The 16,599-nt window shown below is 41.4% G+C and overlaps 1 protein-coding gene across 3 annotated transcripts; it reads right to left on the bottom strand.

The window, feature by feature from the left end:
- Window positions 1-1,418: 1,418 nt before the first annotated feature.
- LOC310679715 (coagulation factor XIII B chain-like) lies at window positions 1,419-15,882 on the bottom strand. Of its 3 annotated transcripts, none has more exons than XM_083445320.1 (11): window positions 15,758-15,882; window positions 13,428-13,628; window positions 11,669-11,854; window positions 9,032-9,208; window positions 8,701-8,877; window positions 7,855-8,034; window positions 6,102-6,335; window positions 4,723-4,929; window positions 3,527-3,709; window positions 2,630-2,840; window positions 1,419-1,695 (listed from the first exon to the last, which is right to left on the bottom strand). In XM_083445320.1, exons 1-11 carry the CDS (start codon window positions 15,819-15,821, stop codon window positions 1,692-1,694), a joined length of 1,824 nt encoding a protein of 607 aa, XP_083301446.1. In that variant the 5' UTR covers window positions 15,822-15,882; the 3' UTR covers window positions 1,419-1,691. The 3 variants fall into 3 exon arrangements, with proteins under 3 accessions (XP_083301446.1, XP_083301447.1, XP_083301448.1); XM_083445321.1 differs by having other exon boundaries at window positions 13,428-13,624; window positions 15,758-15,847; XM_083445322.1 differs by lacking the exon at window positions 13,428-13,628 and having other exon boundaries at window positions 15,758-15,857.
- Window positions 15,883-16,599: the final 717 nt, after the last annotated feature.

Here is a 16,599-nt window from a genome sequence, read left to right as displayed (position 1 = left end):
TCATCAATTCATTTAGCCATTAATTCATTTAGTGAAACAGATACAGAAGATATAACAGTTCTGCTGACTACAAGTAGGGGGTTGGACTCGATGGCCCTTGTGGTCTATTCCAACTCTATGATTCTAAGTACTCTACAATCTTTCTAGCACCAGGTTATGATTTTTTATTTGCTCAGGGATTGTCTCTCTTCTCCTCCAACTGTTGCACCTCAAACTTTTTTAGATTTGAAGGATAATACATTGTTTTCCTATATTGTATTTTTCAATACCTGGACTTTTCACTGGAATCCTTTGACTGAAGGGTGGTCTGGAAAGCTTTTTAATAAATAAAAATAAAAGGCTTAGTCTGCTGAAGATTTCAAAAAATCTGTATTAAACAGAATAATGACCATTTTTAAGCAGGGTTGCTTAAATGTTGATGACACATTCTCCATATGACTTTGAATGACTCCCTGCATGGAACTCTGGCTGGCGCAAGTCTTTGTGGGGAATAAGACGGATACAGGAAAATGGAGGGAGAGGTAGAGAGATATTTTAAAATGTAAGTAGGGTTTCTTAGTAGTTTCTCTATTCTGGTTCTATTACTATAAATCAAGAGTTAGAACTCTAAAGGACCATTCCTTCTCAGTCATGGCTGGGTTATTGTGAAAAGGCTATGTTGAGAGCATTCAATGTTCCTTTTCCTTTCTGGGAATAATTACAAGGCCCTCTCCAAGTTTTGGAGGGTGTTTTGACTAGATGGTGTTGCTGAGTCCTACTCCTTGCTGCCCCTGACAACAAATTAAAGTTAGGTCTGGAGGTGTGGGCTGCCCCAAGCTTACTGCAGTGATAGAACATGAAGACACAAGAGCCCAGTTTTTCAACTTTCCCCTATTCTGTCCTAGGCTGAAAATGCTGTGCAGCCTTATTGTAAGGTGCTGTAGGAACTGCAAAATCCATCCCCTGGTCTACAAAAAGAAAGCCAAAATCAGCAGCTCTCAAAGGCCAGATGATGAAGGAATTGACAAAACTACATCTGAAACTTCAGGTGAGGAAATATCCTTAGCTGAGGTGTTTGTTTGTTTGTTTGTTTGCAAGGCCAGTAAGAATCTCACAAATTCAGTTAAGCTGGCTTCTGATTCAAGAATACTTTAGAGGCATACTTTTCATGGAAGAAGGGAGATAAATATTTTGCTTTTCTCCTGACCTTTCCCAATGTTTAATCAAAAGAGTTCATCCCATGTTTGCTCTGCACTGTGGCAAAAACATCAAGGAAGGCCATCATGCTGCATTGCCAGGCATTTCTGGGTCATTTATTGCTAAATTATATTACTTAAAATGTGTATGATAATTATGATTAGCAGCGGTTGCCTCAAATGTGTAATTTGTATCTTTGCATCAATCTATATTGATTTTTGTTGAAATGTAAACCACTTAGATTTTTTTAATACAGTTTTTTATTTATTCTCATGGTACAGAAGATAAATTTTGAGAAAACAATTGTTACAACAATAAACAAGAAGTAACTTGTCCTGATAAAATTATAGGTGCCTTATGAACGTCTCCAAATGATGTTCTAAGTTGAGGTCAGCAGCTATCTCGATTAGTCTTGTGCAAATATATAGCAGATATACAAAGTTCATATTGGCAATTCGCTTGCAACATGGAAAAGAGTCCACGAGCCAACCAAACATTATTTATTCAGCTCTCTTTTACCTAAAAAAAAAAGAAAACCAAAATACCCTGAAGTCATTCAAAATAGAGACATGGTAAACAACAACAGCTATTAACAACAAAACTTGATTTGAGGCATAAAGATGCAACAGGGAGAGCCATTTTGCTCTACTACCCTTAAGAAAAAAAGGCTAGGGAAATTTTATAAGCAGCAATTCCATCCTCACAGAAGCTAGGCGCTTGAAAGATTGTATGTCTTGAATGAACCCCCAAGTTGAATCCTTTCTACAAATGAAGATCTAGCACTTCAAATACAAGGTTTCTTAAGCTAACATACACTTTCCAAATATACTTTTCCAAATATACTTCCTGGTATAATGAGTTTGAAATATGCATGAATGAATTTCTTCCATGCTTCACAGGTCGTTTATCGTACAATCCTAAGTAGGTGTATTCAAAAGTAAGTTTCTTTTTCTTTTTTTTCTTTTTTTGAAATAATATTTATTAGAAGTTTAATAGTTACAGGGGGGAAAACAAAAGAGAGAAAGAAACAATAAAAGATTTAACAAACAATACATCAAAAATAAAAAGAAAAATAAAAATGAAAAAACAATACATCAAAAGAACTAGAGAAACAAAAAAATTTAAAAAACACACCCCATATTTCCATATCTTTACCTTTCATTTACTTGTTTCATCGACCTCCTCACACCTCCCTTTTTTGTATTCTAGTTCAATTAGCTATTTCAGGAAATCCTTTCCATCTTTTTCAATTTTTTGTTCTATAATTTATCTCAACACAATCTAACTTTAAATTTTCCACTTCGGCCCATTAACAATCAGTTTTTACTTAATTCTTTATAACATTTCTGCTAAAACCATATAACTTCATTCCAGCACAAAAGTAAGTTTCACAGAGTTCGGTGGGGGCTTACTCCCAAGGCAGCGTTACACAATTGCGGCATCAATTGCTTACCCCCTAATCCGTACACATTGTGGATACAACAGTTGTCCATTCTGACACTGTGCTCTAAAATCAGATGCTGAACTTGAAGGTGAGCTGAAGTAGTATGCTTTGCACACAAACTCAACAAATTCTCCATGGAGGAAATACGGTCGATTGTCAAAACTCCATCTTAGATCCAAGTGATTCTTTGCCATCTCTTCTGCCGATAAGGTGCACGGCTCTTGAAAAATGAATGCAGTGTTAATATTCTCATGGCATGACTTTGATTAGAAATGTTTGCTGTTTTTTCTGATCTATGTACTACGACATTCATTAGAGTGGTCAGTTGTGGTTTTAGTCAACAAGAGGGATGCGGGTGGCACTGTGGTCTAAACCACTGAGCCTCTTGGGCTTGCCAATCAGAAGGTTGGTGGTTCGAATCCCCGTGGAGTGAGCCTCCATTGCTCTGTCCTAGCTCCTGCCAACCTAGCAGTTCGAAATCATGCCAGTGCAAGCAGATAAATAGGTACTGCTGTGGCAGGAAGGTAAATGGTGCCAGAAGTGGTTTAGTCCTGCTGGCCACATGACCCAGAAAGCTCTCTGTGGACAAACGCTGGCTCTCTCGGCCTGAAAGCGAGATGAGCACCACAACCCCATAGTCACCTTTGACTGGACTTAACCGTCCAGGCGTCCTTTACCTTCTACCTTTTTAGTCAACGGCAATCAATAAGTTACTTTCTGCATGCTCTCCTCCCTGAGCTATGAGCTGTCCCCTTCTATAAAGCCTTACATCAAGTAATGCTGGCTTTTCCCAGCCTTTATTAGTTGAGCAACACCAGACAGAAGCAGCAGGCAATGAATCAAGTTAATAAGGCATTTCCCAAGTTGTCACTATGCTGGGGGGAAAATAGCAACATTGCACAGTACCTATGCAAATTGGTGGGGTAGTCCAATCACCCATGGAACAGGACACCTTCCTCGAACCTTGCAAAAAATGGTATTCATGGCAACTATACTCTACTGATGAACCATGAGCATAGTCCGCTGTCAACACGCCCATGATGACTCCATTTCTTATGGAAGGTGGAGAGCCACAGCTTTCATCTGGGTCTGCAAAATGAGAGCAATATGTTTAAACAGAAGAGAGAAAGTGACCCTAAGAAAATAGTTTGCAGGACCAATTTGTGGCGCCAGCCTTCTCTTCACAAGCCAGTTTTGAAGGAACACTCTTGGAGACATCTTGGAATGTGTGTGTCCGATTGCTGTTTGTTCCGATTCAGTGCTAAAGAGCAGATTTTCCCAGGCAAAGCAGCAAAGAAAATTCCTCTCTTGGTCAGGTTTAATTAGAAACGAGGCAGAATCGTATTATAGAAAGTTGCCAAACTTTTGTAGTCAAGGGCTGCACTGACCAATTGTCAACCCTCTGGGCTCTGCATGACAAACTTGCAGTGGCCAATTTTTCTTTTAAAAAAAACACGTTTAGGGGCTGGGGAGGCACAAAAACATATTGGCATCTCAGAGGAGAGGTCAGTAAAATAAATAAATAATTTTTTTATTTAAAAAAATAACCAATATTTTTAAAGAAAATAAAAAATGGGAAGTGGTGTGTATGAGAGCAATCCGTATCTCTCTCTCTCTTTTTAAAATAATAATTTTAGATTCATTAAGAAACACCTAACTAACTAAAATAGACAAATTTGAAGGCTTGGAGGATATGAAAATGTTTAGGCATCAGAATATTACAGCAGAGAACAGATAGGAACAGTCATCTAGATAAATATAGACAGATACTATGGGGGAGATTTGGGGGAGCCACAGAAAAATGTATTGTGGAGCAGACTGAGTGCTGTAGATTTGCCATCCCTGGTATAGTGGGAAATGCACTGAGACTTGGACTAGTGAAATCTGGATTGAAATGCCTTTTTCAGTGAAGTTTACAGGTGCACCTTATAGAAATCACTTGTATCATACCAATCTAACCACATAGGGGTTTTTTGGAAAGTAAAACCCAGTTGAGCCATTCTGAGCTTCTCTGAGGAAGAGTGTTGTGCAAATAGGATTCAAATTGATAGAGCACAAAACTGCAGATCAAACATAATAGGTGGAATTCAATGTAGAGTTACCTTTTGAAACACATTTGGGATATTTTAATTCTCCCCGATTGCACTGCGCCAGCAACTGAGCATCGCCAGTCGACGGTGGCAAAACGTATCCTGGCTTGCACACCAATTCAATAATGTCTCCGTGTAGGAAATATATTTCTTCTTCCAGGTTCCATTTCATTTCTACGTTATGATTTCTGATGTTTTCTTCATTGACCAAACATGGTTCTGCAGGGCAAAGATCAATAATCAAGTGTCTTATACCGGGAACAAAGAACAGAATAACTGGCATCCAATTATTCCCTCACATAAAAGCCTAGCTGACCCAGAATGTTGATACTGAGGAGGGAGGGGGGATATCCTTAGCTGCTAGCCAATATGATCTGCTTTTCTCATACTATTCCACCCTAGAGACACTGACACAATCATGCCTGACTGCACGGCTTACAATAAATAAAAAGCACAGTAAGACATCAAACGTCAAAAACCTCCCTAAACAGGGTTGCCTTCAGATGTCTTCTAAAAGTCAGATAGTTGTTTATTTCCTTGACATCTGAAAGGAGGGCATTCCACAAGGTGGGCGCCATTACCGAAAAGACCCTCTGCCTGGTTCCCTGCAACCTCACTTTTCGCAGTGAGGGAATCGCTGGATCTCAGTATCTGGGCTAAATGATGCTCCTTCAGGTATACAAGGCCAAAGCTGTTTAGGGCTTTATAAGGTCAGCACCAAGGCTTTGAATTCTGCTTGGAAACGTACTGGGAGCCAATTTAGATCCTTTAAGACTGGTGTTTTATGCAGTGCTTTTTTCAGGGGGGGGGTGGAACGGGACGTAGGGGTACGCATACCCCTAAACATTTTGTGAATCTTTGTATGTTTGTCCATATATTGTACACCGATTTGAACTATAAAATGGTGGCTTTCTTGTGTCAAAATGAGAGTACCTCTACTGTAAACATTTTTTTTTTAGAAAAAAAGCACTGGTTATATGGTCCCAGCAGCCTCTCCCAGTCACCGGTCTGACAGCCGCTTTCGGGATTAGTTGTAGTTTTTGAGTCACCTTCAAAGGTAGCCCCACAGAGAGCACCTTGTAGTAATTTCTACAAGTGTGGTAATTTCTACAAGAGCCAGTGTGGTGTAGTGGTTGAGAGCAGTAGTCTTGTAATCTGGGGAACCGGGTTCCCGTCTCTGCTCCTCCACATGCAGCTGCCGGGTGACCTTGGGCCAGTCACACTTCTTTGAAGTCTCTCAGCCCCACTCACCTCACAGAGTGTTTGTTGTGGGGGAGGAAGGGAAAGGAGAATGTTAGCCGCTTTGAGACTCCTTAAAGGGAGTGAAAGGCGGGATATCAAATCCAAACTCTTCTTCTTCTTCTGCTTCTACATTCTCCTCCAGTACTTACCTAAACAAACTGGGGGGGTTGTCCAGTTTCCTTGGACACAGCGAATTGTGTTAGGTCCTTCTATCAGATGGAAGGGTTTACATCTGTATTCAACTACAGAACCTGTTTTGTAGCTTGCCAGTGAAGGATTGATGTTATTAAAAATAAAACTGTTTTCAACTATGGGTAAGGAACTGCAGCTCCCTTCAGTTTGTAAGCCGTGACGACCTTCTGTGCTTCCTGTCCTGCCAACATCTGAAAAATAAAAAAGGAATGGAAACAGAAGTCTTTTCATTGGCATCCATGCGTTTTATCAAATAATCATACAAATGACACTCTCAATTTCAATTTCCTTCTGCATCTTTGCAGTTTCCACTTTGTCATGTTGAACGAGCATTAAGATTAAGTTGTGTGAGGTTCTGAGAGACAGTGGAGAAATTTCAGAATTCACCCACAACAAACTTCCTGGGTGCTGGTCAAACTTCTTGTCATGGAAAGAGGGCAATTCTGATATTTGCGAATTCCTACATGGCATTGTCTCATCTGCACCTCTTGGCCTAATGTGCTGATTGGCATTTAGCTATCCACTAGATTTTGTACTTTTTTGAATGTTAGAATGTAGCTCCTTTAGTTTTGTTGTTGTTGTTAATAAATTTTTTATGTATATATAGTTTAAATTCTATCAATGTTTAATTGTTTTTCCCTATGTTTTTAGCTGTTCTTATTTTTATCTGTAAGCTTCCTTGACTCCCTGTTAGGAAAAAAGGCAGGGCATAAATAAATACATAATAACAACAATAGTAATAAATTCTGGTTTATCAATAGTTCCGTAGTTCATACAGAAAGACCCTTAGCATTTGATATTCATGAATTAATTTAGCCTTTTGATTAAAATATGCATTCTCTCAGCTGTTGATGAATGTGAAGGGTATCCAAGATATGCTTATTTAACTGGCTTGGGGGTTTTTTTGTGCCATCTGAAAACAAAACAAAACACTTTCTTATCCACAAATTGGACCTTAGGCTGGTTTGAAAAGAGAGGTGATACTGGTGATTATTAGCTCCTTTAGTTAAGAATGCATCGAACTGTGTATTTTGAAAAGGCATGTTTAAATATGCATTAAAATGTTGGGAAAATTACAGCACAAATGGAGCAGAGTTACGGGTAAAAACTTGTGAGAGTGATAGGGACCCAAACAGGCATGTTTGCCAATCCCTAATAGGACTGTAAAGGCTGCTCCTTCAAGGCAAATGAGGCACAGCTGAATTGTCCGGTTTGCCCTCATCCTGCCCCCATCTGCCTGCCTTCTTCCTCACAACCCGTCATCGGGTGGGTTCCGCTTATCATTGGCTCTAGCTTCACCTGTTGTTGGTCCACTGCATAATTTAGGGCCAAGAGGAGGAGGAAGAGGAGTTTGGACTTGATATCCCGCCTTTCACTCCCCTGAAGGAGTCTCAAAGCGGCTAACATTCTCCTTTCCCTTCCTCCCCCACAACAAACACTCTGTGAGGTGAGTGAGGTCGAGAGACTTCATAGAAGTGTGACTGGCCCAAGCTCACCCAGCAGCTGCATGTGGAGGAGCGGGGAAGCAAACCCGGTTCCCCAGATTACGAGTCCACCGCTCTTAACCACTACACCACACTGGCTCTCCAGAGTGTGTGCCAAGGGAGAGGCTCCAATTCTAGGTCCGTTCTCAAAAGCTCTAAATTGACAACCTTCCAAAACGTAAGGATCTTTTAAATCCCCAGTGTCCGGTTTCGCAAGACAACTGACCGATGCATTTGGGAGGCGAAGTCCACCTGCCATTCTCACATCGGATTTCTTCGTCTCCTGCAATCTGAAAGGGATGCTCACACTCCAAACGCAATGTGTCTCCGTGGCGGAAGGTTCTTAAACTGGTTAGCACATTGGCGTGAGGGGGCTGAGGTGGAGGAGGACACTTGTTTCTTCTTTCTGGTTAAAAATGGGCGGAGGGGAAAGAATCAGGTTAGGTTCTATAACATCATACAATCCTTTAGAAATCCCAGAATTGTATGTTTGGAAGAGTAACTCTCCTCCCCAGTAAGAATAGCTACTTATGAGTAGGCAGACGAAGGATTTCTCATGTCTCTAAACCACAGCTGTCAATGTTTCCTTCTATTAAGAGAAATTCCCTTATTCCTAATAGGATTCCTCACAAGAAAAGGGAAAAGTTGACAGCTATGCTCTAAACATAGATCAGGGTAAAACAGCTTACAAAATCAGGGTTTATTTGTACACATTCCTCTTCTGTTAAATTCAGCAAATCAATAAAAGTCAGCTATCACTCCTTCTCCTCAAACAGCAAAAATGGAGAAAGGATGCCAAACCTGCTTTCAAATAGCAGAAAATTAAATTCACCCATTTTCATACGAATAAGCAGTTCAAAAACCAAACAACCCTGCTACATAAAGACATGTAAACATTCAAAGTCTTTTCATCAGATGATTCAGCTTATTCTTCCCATTTTTCAACATATATAAAAGAAAAATCATTGGCTGTGGTACTGATATTATGGGGGGGACAGAGATTAAAAGGGGGGGGGGGAAGCTGCTTTGCAGAATACAGAAAACCCCTAGCTCCAATGTCATGATGAATTACCTTCACAAACTGGAGGTTCTGGGTACCAGCCAAAGTAATAGCACTGAATTAATTCTGACCCCTTTAATGAATAACCTTCCAAGCAGAAGAACTGAACCACATTTCCTTCTTCGTAGCTTCCCTTGTTGGGATCAACACCTCCGTGTTCGACAGGACTCAGTGCCGAACATCCCAATTCTAAGAAATGCAAGAATGAAAAAGAGCAAGGCTTCCATTTTCCATTTTTGAAAAATGCCAGGTCCTTTGCCTGAACTTTTGCTTTAGCCCAAGCAAATGTTGTACAAGGCAAAGCCAAGACAGTCGCAGAAGAAGCATTGGAAATTCAACATACTGGTGCATTTAGGAGTCAGGGACCAGCCTTGAGGTTCACAATGTGCTTCTTCCATTGTGTGGCCTCCCGCCGTACGATATCCATCATCACATTCATATTTGAGCTTTTCCTTCCGGCTGAACGTTCTCTGGGCTGTGTGGTAGCGGCCATGCACCAGGTCTGGTGCTGAGCACAGCTCTTAAAAACAAGAAGTGGATTGATGTCTTCAGCATGAAATGGCAGAGCAGCCAGATGGACATTGGGAATAAGAAAGGAAGCGGGGGGTGGGATAGTGAATAATTGCAGGCATACAAAATCAAAACATTTCGTGGATTTATTTTGGGTTCTTTTTTTGAGGCCATGAATGATCTGGGAGCAAAGTATAACTGGCAGGTGAGTGTGCAGACAAACAAAACAGGTGCAATATGATCTCAGCTTGGTCTCAGCTGATCTCAGATTGATTCTGAAAGCCTCCATTTGTGGCTGTAGAGGGCAAGGCGCAATCCTACTTGTGTTAGTTCATATTGGTGAACAACATAAATTTAACATCAGCTCAAAGTAAGTGACTCCCAACTGGGTGGAAATGCAGTATAAAAACACATTCCCATTAGCTCCCCAAAACTGTATGGCTAAATCAAGTAAATTTATTCGTAATTGTCAGATTGTATCATTTAAACCAACCACTCATATGCATTACGTTCCCATTCCCTCCTTGGCTCCTTTGGGAGGACCAAAGAGATATAAATCTAAACTTCCTCCTAGGCATGTTTAGCCAAAACTATTGAGTTCAATGGGACTTACTGCCAAGTAAGAAAGGACTCAGCTAGACTGGTAAAGAAAAAGTGATTTATATGTGCGATATAACATTGTACCACTAGACAGTGGATGTGGAGTCCCGTTTGTCTCTACCTGTTTTCCCTGTTTAAATTTACAGCGTTTTAAACTGAAACGCTTCTTTGATGTGACTAGATCCAGCCAAAGTGTACATCGAACTACAGTCTTAAATTGTGACATTTCTGTCAATTTGTGGTCTCTTGTGTCCCCTAACTCTTGCTGCAATCACCATATGAAACAAACAAACAAAAAAGATCCCTTGCTCTTTCGGGACAGCTCCTTTTGCAAAGCGAATTCATTTAAAAGGGACTTTCGCTTTTAAGACCTTACCAATCACATACAGCAGTGAACATGCCCCTGTTTTCTGTGCCATATTTCTAGTGGAGATTGCTATAGACACTCGCTTGGTTTTGCTGACAATGCAGGGAAAAGAGCAGGCTGGCAGCTCCCTCTACTGGCAAGCTAGTCCAGTGATGCAAAATAATAATAATAATGGACGCAATGATGCTGAAAAACATCCTGGTTGCCGTAAATACCCAGTTTGAGGCCCCAACCCCCTACAAACACCACCAATTTAAAAAGCACATTTTACAAACTATTAATTTTAAATGTCTTTCCATTTTAGTTGTATTGCACAGGTGCAACAAGGGGGAAGCTAACCCTTTCAGATTCCTCCTTCCAGCAATTGTCATCTAGAAAATGCCACTGCACCAGGCTGCAGTTACTTAGCTCAGATGTAGTAGTAGACTTTATTTGCGTAGCCGACAGGCCATAGCATCAAAGGACAAACACCAACAAAGATACATTACAAATATAGTTACCATGAAATCTTGTGACCTATTAAAACCCTAGGTAAATTAATAATCTCAATTCTTAAAACTTGGCAGAGGTAAAAAAATAATAATAATAAAACATAATGATAATAAGCATAGGATCCTAGGCGAGGAATCCGGGTGACGACACTGGTGTCATTCAGATAACAGCTCTCATTGCTCTCTCGATAAATTTGGCAACCTTCTCTGTTTTCGAGCTGTTCTGGTCGGCTAGGAGTGAGAACAATTTGGCTTCACAAGAGCGGCCGGGGATGGCAGATAGGAGCGGCGTAATGGTCTCGTCCCTGAGATCTTTATATAGGGAGCAAGACAAGAGAACGTGTGACACCGTCTCTGCATAGCCAGCTCCACAGGGGCAGAGCCAGTTCTCGCATGAAATTTTTTGATATCTACCTTCAAGAACAGCTGAGGGTAACATATTTAGTCTGGCCAGTGTAAAGGCCCATCTGAGTTCTGGAATGGTTAAGGTAGACAGATAAGGTGCCCGAAAATCAAAGTGGGAAGCTCGGATGTGCAAACAGCAACTATTTTCACTTCTCTCCTTAAATGGTACTAATTCCAGCTAGTCATTTTTAAGAACCCTGTAACTAAGAATTAGTGCCTGGGTTTACTTTTTCTTCCCTCCTCCCTTCCAATCTCTTTTCCTTTTGCACGGTGTATTTTTTTATTGCAAGCCTGGGCTATCAAATGACTCATCTTTGTAAGCTGTTCTGCTCCCCTCCAAGAAAATTCAAGAGCTAAAAGGCTTTTCTTGAGAATTCCGCTTCCAAAGTGTTTTGTTCCAGACTAGAGGTTTGGTGCCCATCCACAAATTCACTTGAAATAGCCATACAAATCCAAGATTCCTTATCCAAGAATTTTTTTTAAAAAAATTCCCATGAAATTATCTCTGCTGGATGATCATCAAATACATCAGGTGAGAACATAGCTTTCAACCTTAGGAACAACTCTTCAGGTGGGGTGGGAGGGGAAATATTATCTAAAGCCATACCTGTTGTTTCTGTACACTGTGGCTGAGCTGACCATCCACCTTCAAGACACTGTATAGTTTTATCCCCGGGACCTCCAGGAATCTGATAACCTGAATTACAACTGTATTGCAGTCTCTCCCAGATTTTGTAGGACATTTTCGTATCCGAGAAAACCCCATTCTCCAAGGCGGGTTTGGTACATTTCTCTAAACAATCAGATGTGTTGAATGAAAAGATGGAGAAAGCATTAGGCGATCCCTACATTAACACATCTAGGTGGCATAGAATTTGTATTGATGGAAACAACTTGCAGGCACTCATCTTAACATGCCAATAGCTCCATACGCTACAGTACCCAGCAGGACTGGCCCAATACGTTTGGGCACCAGAGGTGGACCCCCAAATGGCATCATTCAGAGAAGGGGTGAGGGAAGATCTACACCAGGGACAAGGAAGGAATAACGATTGACATTGAGATCTGCTTCCTTAGTGAACCCTGCCATCTGAGGCAGTTCCGCCCTTCCCTTGACCTCATGGGTGGGCCGACCCTAGTATCCAAGATGATTGGGTGCCACAAGCAGGGCATCATATAGTATAGGAAACGAGAAGATGAAGTGTACTGTAAAGGTAAAGGGACCCCTGACCATTAGATCCAGTCGTGACCGACTCTGGGGTTGCGGCGCTCATCTCGCTTTATTGGCCAAGGGAGCCAGCGTACAGCTTCCCGGTCATGTGGGCAGCATGACTAAGCCACTTCTGGCAAACCAGAGCAGCGCACGGAAATGCCGTTTACCTTCCTGCCGGAGCTGTACCTATTTATCTACTTGCACTTTGACTTGCTTTCGAACTGCTAGGTTGGCAGGAGCAGGGACCAAGCAAAGGGAGCTCACCCCGTTGCAGGGATTCAAACTTCCGACCTTCTGATCGGCAAGCCCTAGGCTCAGTGGTTTAACCCACAGCGCCACCCATGTCCCTCTGAAGTGTACAGTAGCTCTACTTAAAAATGTAACTTTTTTTCACCTCTGAGCACCTCTCTTCTTAGCCTTCATTTCTTCCTCCCCCCCTTTGGCAGTAGCTAAGCAGAACAAAGCAAAAGGAGTCTCTTACCAGTTAGAAATGTTAATGATCACAGTGAGAGAACAAAGAATCCATTTCTAGGAATGAAGGTGCTCCCAAGTTCTTCTCCTAGCTGTTCACCACCCAGTTCTTCCCAACGTCGGTCTTCTGAACTATGTCCCTCTGCAAACCACTGTTCCAAATCTATACTGTCCTCCTGCTCCTGGGAAGATTCAGGATCCTGAGCAGCAGGGGGAGGGGAAGGCTCTCACCATTCCTCCTCAGTGCAGCCCTTCTCAGCACGGTCCCTGACACTATATTCGGAAATCCTTTGCAGATGTGGAGCTGAGGATTTGCACACTGCACTTTTCCATAAGGGGATTTCCACAGAAGCTGCTACTTTGCATGCACGAAATGGTGTGTGTGCATGGAGCAACCTCCCCAAGAACGTAATGGTGAAGCAGCACCCAGCAGGAGTGAACTCCCTTCTCACCAGCTGATGAGCGGAGGGTTCAATCCTGCTCTCTGCAGGGATCTGCTTTGTTGGAAGATTCCCCACAGAGAACACACAGGTGTGTGCATATGACATCAAGTGACATTGAGCAGATTAACAGGTGCGAGTGGCTAGGGGGATATAGCCTTATGGGTCAAAATTGGTTCCCCACCTCTGCTACATGCAGAAAAAATCTGTTATATTTGGAAAGGCAAATCACATTGACTTACGGTAGCATTTAGGGACTGGGGCCCAGCCTCTCATTGTGCAGTTGATCTTTCCATTTTGACTTCCACTTTCTGTGGTATAGCCAGGCAAACAGAAATAGGACAGCTTCTCATCTTGCTTCATTGGAAAGTAATAGTTTTTAAAACTATAGTAATATGGGGCAATATTTCCATTTTTTATGCTCGGTAAGTCACAAAGCCTGCCTAGAAGAAATGTTCAGTGGGAGGTGTTAATTATTCAGCGTACAAACACACTTTAGGAAACAACCTGGAGTCAAATTCAGTTCAGGTACCCCTAACTGCAGAGGGGAGTGATCTGAAATTCAGCAGGCAGCCACTGAGAAGAGAGCCCTTTTTCGGAAGGCACTCTCCAAGGAAGCCCGCTTTATCCAATTGTTTGGTTGAAATGTGCCTATTTCAGTAGTAGAGTGGCTGATGCATTTTATTTGGATTACGCGTCCTGTATAGATGTGAGCTTTTTAAAATAATAATAAAATGTTTCTGGTGTTAAAAGTGTCAACACCTTCCAGTCATGCAGAACAAGGGCATTTTTTTCAGTCGGAACACACCAGAACTCAATTCCGGCACCACTGCCATTCTAAGAGATGGTGGTTGGATTTCTTGAAAATTCAAGCACATACAGTGGTACCTCTGGTTACATACTTAATTCGTTCCGGAGGTCCGTTCTTAACCTGAAACTGTTCTTAACCTGTTCTTAGCTAATGGGGCCTCCCGCTGCTGCCGTGCCGCCGCACGATTTCTGTTCTCATCCTGAAGCAGAGTTCTTAACCCGAGGTATTATTTCTGGGTTAGCGGAATCTATAACCTGAAGCGTCTGTAACCAGAGGTACCACTGTACTCTCAACTGGATCACCCTTCAGCTGCATGCTTATTGACACTCTCATCGCAAAAAGGTTTGACTCAGAACTTTACCTTTGTGTGAAGGGAACAGGGTGTTTCTTTTTATTTGGAGTTTGCATTTATTTATTTAAAAATTTGTTTTATTTTGACAAAGTAATAACCATAAATAAATGAAAATAAAAGTGTGCACCCCACCACCGAGACCACACCATTGTAACTATCCAACCTCCCAAATTTTCAACACCTCTTGCGAGTTTGACCCCTTTCCGCTTTAATAGTATAAATTCTACAAAAACCCTCCATATCTCCTCAAAATCACTTCTCCTGCATATTCCCTGTCTTACCTTAATGGCACATGTTAATGTATTGTTAATAACTATATCCCACACCTCTTTATACCATTCTTCCATTTAATATTCTGCTTGCCCCTTCTACTTCCTAGCTATAATAATTTGTGTAGCTGTCAATAAATTTATGAGCAAGTCCTTCATAGCCTGTGAACCTTCCACCCCATCGTAAATTGACAATAATGCTACCTCTGGACTTTCAGTAAGCAGGGTTTGTATTTTTGCACTTGGCGTCTGCCTCTTCAACGTTACCTTTTGTAAAACTAATAATGTTTTTTAAATAAAAAACCTTACCTTTGCAGAAGCCATGCAAAACATCTCCAGCAAGCCATCTATATGCTTGGTAATTTTCATTCAATAATGCTCTCCACCATTTCCTCCAGAACATACATTTCAAGGTCTGGTGCTTTTGACTTCTATAGCAACAGCTAGGCTAGTTGGAAGCGAGCTGTAGCATAAAGCATTTGGAAGGCACCAACTTGGGGAAGACTGGTATACTGGAATGGTGCATGCATATATACATTGACCCGCATTATTATACAGTGGTGCCTCGCAAGACGAAAAGAATCCGTTCCGGGAGTCTTTTCGTCTAGCGGTTTTTTCCGTCTTGCGAAGCAAGCCCATTGACGGAGTAGCGCTATTAGCGCTATTGGCTAAAAAAGGGCTAAAAACGGCTTTTTAAGGGGGGGATTAGCGGTTTTGCTGCTAAAATGCTTTTAGCAGCTTAGTGATTCAGAATAAGGGGTTTTGGATCCAAAAAAAAATTCAATTTTTTTCGTCAATTTTCGTCTTGCGAAGCAAGCCCATAGGGAAATTCGTCTTGCGAAGCGCCTCTGCAGACGGAAAACCCTTTCGTCTTGCGGGTTTTCCGTCTTGCGAGGCATTCGTCTTGCGGGGCACCACTGTACTGATAGATTTTTGTTATTTTAAATTACAAAATAGGGAAGAGAACATACAGATTTTATACTTTTTAAAGTATACTGAATCAGTTCATTTTGATAATTTGTGGGCATTTATTGAAACATACTAATTGCAACTACCTCTACAAAGTGGAAAAGCACTTTTTAGAATACACAAGCCAGGTTTTTTTAGCACCCATAGCAAAAAAGGATTCAGTGTTTTTACCTTCTGCAAGACAGTCTCCCAATATAGCCAATGTAAATGGGAAAATCCAGTTCTTATATCCCATCTCGAGTAGTTCCTGCAAGCTTGTATTATCCCGACTGCTTGTGATTTACTCAGGACATTTAGTTACTCATTTATCAGGAAAGCCCCCCTGGTTGTTTCCACAGTGTTAAAGTTTATTCTTTTAATAGAACTGTGTGTACCTATCTCTTCCCTTGGCATCTCAACAATATTCCTGCCTGATAGGCAGGTATGCATCTGGTAGAACTGGCTCAGAAACGAAAACCTGAAACCATAGGTGGCCAATGTGGACTACAACTCCCATCATGTCTGGCTGGGGTTAATGGGAGTTGGAGTCAAGAATATCTGGAGTGCCTCAGGTTCATTGTCGCTGCTTTAGCTATGCTGTTTCAGAGAGGGGACCAGAGAATGAAAAAAGAAGCAAAATGATTTGCTGATGGGCAATGAAAGATTGATTTCCACCAGCATATGGGAGAACTCTTTAGAAGTCATTTATCGATGGTATTTTACCCCAGTACATCTGGATCATGGGTAAAGTATCAGGATCCCCTTTGTGTTGGCAGGAAGCAGGGGTCTTATTGGCAGTAGAGCTGTGCTGAAGTTCAGAAATTTTGGAAACAAGTATACAAGTATACTACCCTTGTAGGTAAAAATGATCTTGGATCCTAAACTATGTATTTTGTCTATTTTTGATAAAAGTAATGAGAAAGGTAGCACTTACAACTAATATGGTTCAGCTTGTTTTCCAAAGCAGGTTGCTCAGATTCACAATGTGGAACACATGAATATGCAGATATCGAATCTATTTTGCTAGGCTTAAT

The sequence above is a fragment of the Podarcis tiliguerta genome (assembly GCF_965153285.1).
Source record: "Podarcis tiliguerta genome assembly, chromosome: 6".
NCBI lineage: Eukaryota > Metazoa > Chordata > Lepidosauria > Squamata > Lacertidae > Podarcis > Podarcis tiliguerta.
This window is presented reverse-complemented; position numbering and strand designations above follow the sequence as displayed.